At 36.3% G+C, this 10,788-nt stretch overlaps 1 protein-coding gene across 1 annotated transcript in view; it reads left to right on the top strand.

Annotated features, from left to right (window-relative positions):
• Positions 1–4,006: 4,006 nt before the first annotated feature.
• Positions 4,007–10,788, top strand: part of ddc (dopa decarboxylase) — a 27,387-nt gene continuing 20,605 nt past the window's right edge. The window contains exons 1-4 of the mRNA XM_015389530.1: positions 4,007–4,127; positions 7,037–7,241; positions 8,541–8,654; positions 8,762–8,881. Of these exons, the coding sequence (XP_015245016.1) occupies positions 7,041–7,241; positions 8,541–8,654; positions 8,762–8,881 (435 nt within the window). The 5' untranslated portion in view covers positions 4,007–4,127; positions 7,037–7,040. The remainder of the gene's footprint in view (positions 4,128–7,036; positions 7,242–8,540; positions 8,655–8,761; positions 8,882–10,788) is intronic.

The following is a 10,788-nucleotide window of genomic DNA, read 5'->3' as shown; positions in this document are numbered from 1 at the left end:
CGAGTTGTACTTTTTAACATTTGGATACTAATATTATGTCTTATATAGTATTAGCTGTACTAATGGTTTTGTATATTTATGTCTAATGATTTCTCATGTCTTACTATGGAGAAAATGTGTTCAGAAAGAAATGCGGAGAGTACCCACCTTTGCTCTTAAGGTATTCTTAGAACACTTTGTTCTTATCAGCCCAGAATGGGCTTGTACAGCAAATGTTGAAAACGTTGATAAAACTGGAACTACTGTACCTTAACAAAAAAAGGGCTTTGGTTGCTCTATTAATTAAAATATAATTTGGGTAAGGCAAAGACAAGCAATTAAGTAACCTTTAGGAACTGTAAAAACTATAATGTTTATTTAATGGTTACATTTAGGTAAAGATAGGTAATTTGGAGATAATTATCTTTTTATAATTCATACTTTGTTCAGAAGCTCTTAAATTCAAAGTAAATCAAAAATTCATGCAAAATGCTGCATATATATTTAAGTACGCATCAAAATATTTTCTCTGCTGTTTGCAACAATGGGTCATATTCACCACTTCTCTACCAACTACAGCTGAAGCATTTGTCAGATTTAGACCTTGTTTAATTAATGTGTATATCCCTTTTTTTAGGTGCAGATAGGACAAATAAGTCATTTACATCCAATAAAAGGTGCAGAATTTGGTCATCTTTATAAATTCTTTGGGGTTGAGATAACTCACAGCTCTAGATTTGTATAAAAAAACATTATTTTATATACAAAAACCCAAACAGAGAGAGAGATGTGTCAACTCCGTGCAGTTTGAAAAATAAAAAGGCAATATGAAAATATGTAGAACATTGAATGCTCCATGAGTGTCTGTTCTGGTCTGTTTTAAAGCTGATGTAAAGTGTGAAAAATAAGAATTTCTTCAACATCAAATGGAGGAAAGAAAAGCTATAATTTAGTTGAAGGTGCATAGTGGCTCTTTGAAGGGAGGCAGACTCTCCCACACTTTGGAAATCCCTGGATAAGAAAGTTCACTTGAGGTTTTGTAATAAAACAAAACAGTGGGGAGGATAGAACACTGTGTGCATGCTCCAGAGGAACCGTGTGTTCACTGCTTCCTAATATTTACACCTGTAAGGTGGCATATTTTGATTTACCAATACATGTGAGTATGTGCCCAGCCTCCCTTAAAGTCCTAGAATTTAAAGGTTAGTGATTTTGGAGATGGAGACCTTTTTGAACATTGGACTGCCTGCACTTTGCATCATTGCAAAAGCCTCAGCGCTGATTCTGTAACACTTTCTCTGCCTCCTTAAGGGGCTAAAGTCTAGTTTAAGTGCTACTGGTTATGCTGCTGGTATTTAAGGACTGGAGTAAAAAGTTTTATGGTGCCAATACTTTTTCGGTGTCCACAGAGAAGGACATTTTAGACAAATATGTACAGAGAGGGTGTAGACAAAGAAAGACTTGCTTCAAACCTAAATGCCCAATAGGAGAAAACATTTATGCTCAGACAAGAGAAATATTGGGCTGTTTGGAAGAAAATACAGAAAAGATGTTTAAATGAGTATAGGTGAGTCTTTCAGAACCAATAATAATAATAACAATAATGAATTTTATCAGTAATGCACTTTACATTTAATAAAAATCTAAAAGTGCTACAGGTAAAATCATCATAGAAAGCTAAAAGAAAACACATTTAAAACTAAACATCATTGTAATGTACATATGAATAAATAAGTAGGTAGCATAATTATAAAAGGTTAACGGTCGTAAGTTCTGCTAAAAAGAAAGGTTTTTAATCCTTTTTTAAAAGTCTGGATAGTCTGTGGTTCCCTCAGATGTTCCCTCACATTTCCATAGACCAAATACATTACTTACTCACTATCTCAATTTCAGTTTCATAGTGTTGATAGTACCATGCTCAGGGTCTATTTCATGGTAAGTGCTTCTAGATAGGAAGCCTCCAAACTTTTCAACTTATGACCCACAAACCTGATCAGAGTCGACGCATGACCTAATCTGTTAGTTAGGCATACAAACATTTTTATAAAATCAATTAACAAGGGTGTAAAGAATATAGAAACTGCATCAACAACCAAAATAGCTGATTTTTTGCATAGTTTAATGATGCTTTTCTAAAAATAAGTGTTTATTGTTTAGTTCGACTCTGTAGTGGATCTCAAGTAGAGGCGTAGCCAGGGCATTTTTATAAGGGTGGCCAGGCAGTAACCAATGTACACTGAAGGGTGGCTGAAATCGGATTGGCACCAGAACCTTAGGTTTAATCTATATATATCCAACAGGAAAATGAACAACCATAACAACCATATTTTCCAAATAAAGACAAACTATACTCTCCTACAGCCTTTGCTAACAAATAGAGGCATATATTTAAAATCCATCTCGATAAAAGATATGGAGGATAAAGTTCTTTCAGGTTTGAGTTCTGGGTCCAACATCTTTTCCATTGTCATTACTTACCTACTTTTATCAGTAATCATCCTGTATAAAATTTATATTTACAACCACTAATACCTACAAAAAGTTGTTTATTTACTAAGTTTTTATAAGAGTAGTTATTTATCAATGATTTAACTGAAGACTCCTAAATGATTTGCACTTTCTCTTTACCCCATATAACACAAAACCTAGTTCTGACAAGAGCATGAATTCTGTACTTATCTTTAATGTTAGTATATTGATGTGCATAATTAACCACAGTGTTTTTGTTGTCAAGTAATTGTTAATCTATGAAAAATTCACATGTTTTGAATATTGAGAGTATTACTGTAGTATCACTTAAAAGTATTACTGCTGCCATGGGGTAAGGATGGCCATGGCCCTTACCCAATCACCCTTACACAGGGGTGGCCAATGATCATTGGGTATCATTGGGTAATGATTGGCCCCCCATCTGTGCCCCTGATCTCAAGACCCAATAGGGTACCTTCTTACTGATCAAGGACCACAAACAGAGTCATGAAATCAACGACGGGATTCAATATACAGGTGAAGATTCTCAGTCATCCAGGTCATAGTCATTCCAAAAAAACTTTATAAAGCTTTGAACTCAATGCTGATTCTGACATTTTGAATTGAAAAAAGCTTCCTGGATGAGAGGCGCAGTGTCTTCAAACTCGGTAACTAAGTCCAGTGGATTGTTTAGTTTTAAACTTTTTCGGAATACAGGACACATTGCTTTACTGATGTTTTAACAACAAAAGTTAAACCTTTGTGGTTCCAGAAATGGCAGTTTAGGTACAATGAATGAAAACTGCTTGCATTTGGATGTTCCAATAAAACAATGATCCTTAACATACATCAAAATGGGTTCTATGATAAATTAACAAATAAGGTTAATGTAAACCTGTTAGCACTGCCTGATTCCTTGCTTCAAGGAAAAATTATAGACTTTTCTTAAAAGCTCAATCTATAACAGAAAACTAATAGTTTCTAAAGGAGCTCCTCTTCTTCTACCAGGAAAAATGGTTAAATATTCTAGAAAAATATACCAGAACTTTGTTGACGGTTAACAAAGATGTGGTTTTCATGTCACCTGCTTCAGCCAGTTAAATAAGTATAAGTGTTGTATAAATATAATTGAGTCTGAATGTATAATTTCATGCCAATATGAAGTAGAGAATAGACTGATTAAAGATATGTTTTACAATAATTCCAGCCTGGATAAGAAACACAAATGTAATATAAACATTTCGATTTCCAAACTAAACATGATTGTTACGCTGATTAAAATGTATATAAACTTCTTACAGGCACAGTAGCTTTAAATAAATAAAAATAAATGTTTTTCTTGTTGGTACATGTGGACCTTGCATAGTATATTATTTTTGAAGTATATTTAAAGGTAAATGCCTTTCATCTATGGGTGGTTTTAGTTAGGAACACATTATGAATCACTCTGTCTTGCGTTGTCTATGAGCCCCTTTCCCATTGGTTGGCCTCGTCGGGGTTGGTGGGATGGGGGTGGTAAGAGGCAAGATAAAAGGAGCAAATGTCTCCTGGTCTGCTTACACACAGAAATACATTCAACACGTGCCTGGCTGTCCGTTTGACTGCTTCTGGACTCGAAATAAAGGAAACGAAGATTTACTCTCCAAACAGTGCTGGTGAAGCTCTCTGGATCTGAAAGTGTGAGTAAACACACACACACGCACACACATCCATACAGCATGTCTAATCCTATTTGAGATAATGCTTTGGATAAGGGGTTTGCTGCTCAACAACAATGAAGTACTGCACTGTAACACTTGTTGAATGATAAGGCAATGACATGGTGCAGGGGGCAATGTTCATTTGCTATTATACTGTTTAAACAGGCGGTACGACAGAAATGTGCAGGAGAATAAGGTCCAACCTTTTCCCCAACCATCAAATTAAATTGTCCCTATGATGCTGCATTTGCCCACAAGCATTAGCTTTGCTCACTTCTGGGTCAGCTGCATGTGGATGGGTGATACCCGGGTTTGTTTTATTTTACTAAAGTATTTATCATGTGTCTAGACTTTTTAAAAAGAGAATATTAAATGTGAATAGTCTGAGAAAAGTCTGCCAAGCTTCTGAAGTAGGTGTAATGAATGTTGCTGAAGTAAGGAGGTCAACGATCAAGTTATTCATTAAAAAAATGACACACTTAACCCTTTATGGGGCACTGAATGGACTACTTTTCACTACCAAAATTCAACCCCATAATAGGGGTCAAAACCAACCTTAATTTCTGTCATTACATTTAAAAATAAAAATAATGTCAAAAAGAAATTGGCCTTCCTGCCCATAAGTCCCATTAGTGTGATATAAAAATAGATGAAACATGTATGTTTAAATATTAGAATGTCATTGTTAGAGCACTGCTGCATTAGTGTTAATGCAGACACGTCTACTCATACTAGATATCAATTTTAACAACATTAGTCTTGTTTGTTATGGTATTTAAGAAGCAGCCGTGCTCACTGTTCATGCAGTGGTGGACCTGCAAACCACATTTGACCTGAGAATGTTGCCTTTGCTGCTTCAGTACCTGCAGCTCTGCTGTATAGGGGCATTGAAGAGGGACTTACTTAGACAAATTTTATTGTCATTTTTTACATGCAGAGTGTATACAAAAACAGCTCTCAAGACATTTTCATTTTTAAAGTGCAGTAGTGATAAAATGTAAGCAGCCGTGATAAATGTAAACATACAACTGTATATGATTTACAGCTTCCAACATTCAGGGTTAAAAAAAAAAAAAAAAAAAGACAATTTGACAAAACATTCAGCAGTCTATATGGCAGTGGGGAAGAAACTTTTCTGGAATCTGCTGGACCTGCATCGGATGCTTCGAAGTCTATTCGCAGAGGGCAGCAGGGAGAACAGTCCTTTGTGGGGGGTGAGGGGTCATTGATAATGTTATGGGCTCGGAACACGCAGCGCTGGGATGAAATGTCATTAATGGAGGAAAGAGGAACCCCGATGATCCTCTCTGCTGTTCTTACTGCTCTTCTCACCTTCTTCCAGTCTGAGGCGCTGCAGCCTCCACACCACACAGTAAGACAGCTGGTCAGAACGTTCTCTATGGTGCTAGAAGGTGTTGAGGATGGGTGGGGGCAGGTGGGCTCTCCTCATCCTCTGCAGGAAGTACATGCGCTTTAGTGCTCTTTTGACCAGTGAGGTGGTGTTTGCAGTCCCTCTGCAGCTGAGCTGTTGATGAGCAGTGGAGCGTGGTTAGGCCGGTTCTTCCAGAAGTCCACGATGATCTCCAGATCAAAGTACATAACCTCTTTTGTTGTGTGGCTGTGGTATCCATGGACAGGATAAGGAACATTAGCAATGGTGGTCAGGCTGCCAAAACATGAAGATGAACTGCTTCTTATGCTAGATTGGGAATCTCTCTGCTTATTGGCACCATTAAATAACTGGTTTCTGAACTTTATCAGAGACTGCACTTTTTACCCGAAGAGCTTCGTAGTCTTTTTGGACCCATTTCCATGAATGGGGTCAAATTCCTTTTAAATTATTGCATTATAAAAACCTTTGGTATCATAAAAACATAATTTTCTAAGTTTTAGTGCTTTTTATCAAGACTATTCTGTAACTATGAACTGTTTGAACCAGGCATATAATCAATAATGGTGTTAATATGTTAACTCTTCTCAGTCTCTTAGCCCTACTGTCTAAACCTTTTAAAATCAATTATACCTAAATGATAAATTCTGTTTACAATTTGATTTCATAGATTCAGCACTGTGATTAGAAAAATTCAAATTACCTTGAAATATATGATTGTTGTTTTTTTATTCTTGTATATAACATAAATTGCTTTCTTAACTGAAGTGACTTAAGTTTGAATTTTAATGCACTGTAACTTTTTCATTATTGATGTTCCTTGCTCTACTTAGAAAAAAAATTGTATAACTTTTTTTTTTGTTCTGTTAATTCTTTCCTTGGAATATCAGTGTGTTTCCTAAGAAATATTCAATTATATTATTTAATTATATACATATTTCAGAATAAAGATATGCAGCCTGTAGATGTTTAAACAAAATCAATGTTTGTTTTAACTTTAAAAAATGTGTTTGCCTGAAAGATAAAGAATTATCATATCTTTCCATCCTTCCATCTTTTTCTCCTTGTTGATTATGGTCAGTCTTTGGCCAAAAGACAGTTGACGACACAGAGACACATAAACACACTCACTCATACCTGAATCAGTGAACGTGTGATTACAATTAGGCTTTTCAAACATCTTTACCAATGTCCCAATAATAGCGAATAAAACTGTTCTATATGTGAAAGGATTGTATTATTAGAGGTTCTGACCTTTATAAAATATTCAACTCTAGTAGCAAATATGCTCCTAAAGCATTCTTGTACCAAAAAGCTGGTTAAGACCATTCAATCCCTGCAACACACAGAACAAAGGTTAATCTTGAGAGGTCCAGTGTGTTTTTGTGTTTTTTGTCCTTTTCTAAATTGTCAGAAATCCTTAAGTAGTCACATTCAGACTCTTGAAACACCAACCACACCTGCAGGCTACTCCCTAATCTTTATTCTTTCCCTGTAGTATCATGGATGCTGCAGAGTTTCGACGCAGAGGCAAGGAGATGGTCGACTATGTGGCAGACTACTTGGAAAATATAGAACAGCGACCAGTCTACCCAGATCTGGAACCCGGATATCTCCGTTCTTTAATCCCTACGGAGGCCCCACTTGAGCCTGAGAGTTATGAAGAAATAATGCATGATGTGGAGAGAGTCATAATGCCAGGGGTGAGGTGACGACACATGCTTTTTTTATTCGTTCAAACAATGTTCCATCCCATAAAATCTCTGTAAAAATAACCAGCCTAGAATTAAACTCACAATATTAAGACTGTTAAATAATATAGGAGGGCTTTAAGCTCCTAACTTCCTATATAAGATTTGACTATTTTACATACTTCAACGGATACGTACCCAATTTCATTAAATAAATGGCTCAATCGTAAACAATTATAACGCAAGAAACTTTCTATATCAGACTTACATTAGTGAAGTGAATTCGTTAAAAAAATTATCCCTGTTTCAAGACACCAGCAATTTCTGGAGGTGTTAGAGCCTGGTGGAAAATTGATCCCATTACTAACAATACACCATCATAAACAGTCCTATCTGGCACAATTCTGATTTCAAAATGAATAAATCCACTTTACACTTTAACTCCTGGGTTAGTGGGGGTATAACCCATTTAAAGCACATGAATAACTACGACAACATCTTTCGATCTGGTTGAAACATATAGCCTTATTCTTACAATCAATATCGAATAACATTATATAAGATACAGAAAGCATTTTCATTATTTGTTCAATCAATAGCAGTCCCAATAATAAAATGGCAGTTTTAGTTTGGAGTGATTAGATATTTTTCTGATGGCTCCAATCTTCAAATGGTTCAGTTCAGAGTAATCTATAGATATCACTAAATGGGTCACAGGTTATATAAAATAGGTTTCACTTATAACACTTGTTCACTCTGTATTCAAAGTAAACCTGATACATGCATCCAGTTCTGTACTTCTCTTTACTCCATTTAAAAAACAAAACAAAAAAAACAATCTCTCACCACTCTGGGCTCCAGTATTCCAGCATCATCTGCCTTTTAGGAGAGTTAACAACAACACACCTGAAAAAAAAAAAAAAAAAAACCCAAAGAAAATCTGATTGCGATAGCCGTAGGCAAATTATTGTAGATTTTTCTATAATACAATTAAGCCTCCAAAGACTCCAACAATTCTGACTTCTTTAAACAAAGGTTTCAACAAAACAAAAACATGTAATCTCTCTCATTTCTTTCCTTTATTTTTTATAACACTTTACACATAAAAGTTTAATCATGTAATTAATCAATAACCAAAAAGATGCTTTCTACAAATCTACAACACCAGTCCTTTAATATAGCAGGTTTGGGAAAAGTACTAACTTGGTAATGCAGGTAGATGTGTTACAAAAACACAAGTTTTAGACAGTTCAACTATTTACCATTTGCAATGTGTAGCTTTTCATAGTTTCTCCTATCTTTGCTTTTCAGATCACCCACTGGCACAGCCCAAACTTCTTTGCTTACTTTCCAGCAGCTTCCTCTTACCCTGCTATGCTGGCTGATATGCTGTGTGGGGCCATCGGCTGCATTGGATTTTCCTGGGTAATGAGAAAACAATCCCAGCTCTCTGTGATTCCAGACAATTTTCATCTTCTATCCACAGAAAAAAACAAGCCTTTTTTTAAGTATTTACTTGAAATTGTGTTTAGGCTGCCAGTCCAGCTTGCACAGAGTTGGAGACAGTGATGCTAGATTGGCTTGGGAAGATGCTGCACCTGCCTGAGAGTTTTATAGCGGGGACACATGGCCACGGAGGTGGTGTCATTCAGGTAAGCGTGTTTTTGGGGGGGCACACTATACTTCATGTACATTTTATCTTCAATGTTGTGACATCTGCTATATTTTTCTTTAAACGATGTACAAATTTTCTCCGACAAACTGACGGCTCATTATGCAGCCTGAGAACTAACCTCTAAGAGAAGATGAAGGTTTTTTGACTAAAGCACATCTGATACATAACAATAATTCTGAAGAGGGAAAAATGAAAATATTTGTAACTTTAGTCATCACTCTTAATGACTTTGAAGGTGATTATTCAGGCACTTATCTGAGAAAATGGTAGTTAGAATGACACCTTGAGTCTACAGTCATCATTAATTTCTGCACTATTGATCTGTTGTTCTTTTTTACCCAGAGGTGCAAACCAGGGGAAATTGGCAGGAAATTGCAGTTTGATTGTGTAATTTCCAGGCACATGACAGAAAAATGACAGTGATGGTGCTGGGATTGTTTCGTGTGGAAGAAGGCTAAGCATTAGTTTAGTGTTCCATTGACAGAAAAGCCGAGGCAATAGATGCGTGCACTTGTGTTATTGGGACGCTGAATGGTGGAGCATGAGAGTGCACACTGATGACAGATCGTTTCATGCCTCCTCTGTTGTTTCCACCTGAGTGCGAGGGTGTGTTTATGCGTGCGTGCTCATCTGGCTCATCATCTTTTTGTTTCTGTCCTGCCACTCTCCTTTTTTAGAGCAGCTTACCAGCTCACTATGGCAACCAATGGAGCTCTTGCTGCTGCAGAGTTAATGAGTGTTGTGACAGCACACTGCCAGCCTATTATTACAAACTGTGTGTCACCACACAGAGGAAATGGAAGGACTTTAAAAAGGTGACCTTAGAGTTCCTTTTATGCCGACTATAGAGCCAGAACTAAAACTATGCAAAAATTCGGACTGAAGTTTTACGTAATAAAAATCAGTAAGCCATGAAAGATTGTTTAGACTCTATGAGCTTGACTTTAAATCTGTTGGTATTGGTTAGAGTTGATATTTTTTTCTTTTTGTAAAGTACCTAAAGACAACTATGTTCTAAATTGACATTATTGTGATTTCTTGTGGCAAAAGACTTCTAAGAAGGGTTTTAAGTTGGCTTTATGGCAGATTATGGACAGATTTTACTAAACTATGTAAAACAATAGAGAAAATGGCTTAATTTGTCTTCACTAAAGGAGGGTGGAAGAGAACTGCAACGTGCTGAAGGTTTTAAAGGAATATGGCTGCAAAGGAAGTGCAGGTCATGGTTGTGCTTTGTGTTGCATTATCAGCTGGATATGAATAGGAAGTAGCCATGGGTAAGTTTTGACTACTGGGGTCTGCTTTGTTGGCAGTTTGCTATTTTTCTGTGTTTACATGGAAGCAAGCTGTGACTTTACTAATTATACAGTATTGTTTCTACAATTTTTCTATATAATGGGAAATTATTAAGAAATATCTAGTTGTCATTTCCCTTCATTATATACCCTAAAAATGTTTAAAATTTAACTATTAAATATTTTGACAACAATGATAAACAGGACCATGTATGAAATGTTTAGTATAAAGCTGTTTACAAACTACACTACCTGGCCAAAAAAAAAAGTCGCCACCAAAAAAAAAGGTCACTCACTTTAATACTTTGTTGGATCGCCTTTAGCTTTGATTACGGCACGCATTTGCTGTTGCATTGTTTCGATAAGCTTCTTCAATGTCAGAAGATTTATTTTTATCCAGTGTTGCATTAATTTTTCACCAAGATCTTGAATTGATGATGGTAGAGTCTGACCGCTGCGCAAAGCCCTCTCTAGCACATCCCAGAGATTCTCATTGGGGTTCAGGTCTGGTCTCTGTGGTGGCCAATCCATGTGTGAAAATGATGTGTCATGCTCCCTGAACCAGTCTTTCACAATTTGAGCCCGATGA

Source organism: Cyprinodon variegatus, unplaced genomic scaffold (genome assembly GCF_000732505.1).
Source record: "Cyprinodon variegatus isolate N-32 unplaced genomic scaffold, C_variegatus-1.0 Scaffold464, whole genome shotgun sequence".
Lineage (NCBI taxonomy): Eukaryota > Metazoa > Chordata > Actinopteri > Cyprinodontiformes > Cyprinodontidae > Cyprinodon > Cyprinodon variegatus.
The sequence above is the reverse complement of the archived record's forward strand: the minus strand, read 5'-3'. Positions and strand labels throughout refer to the sequence as shown.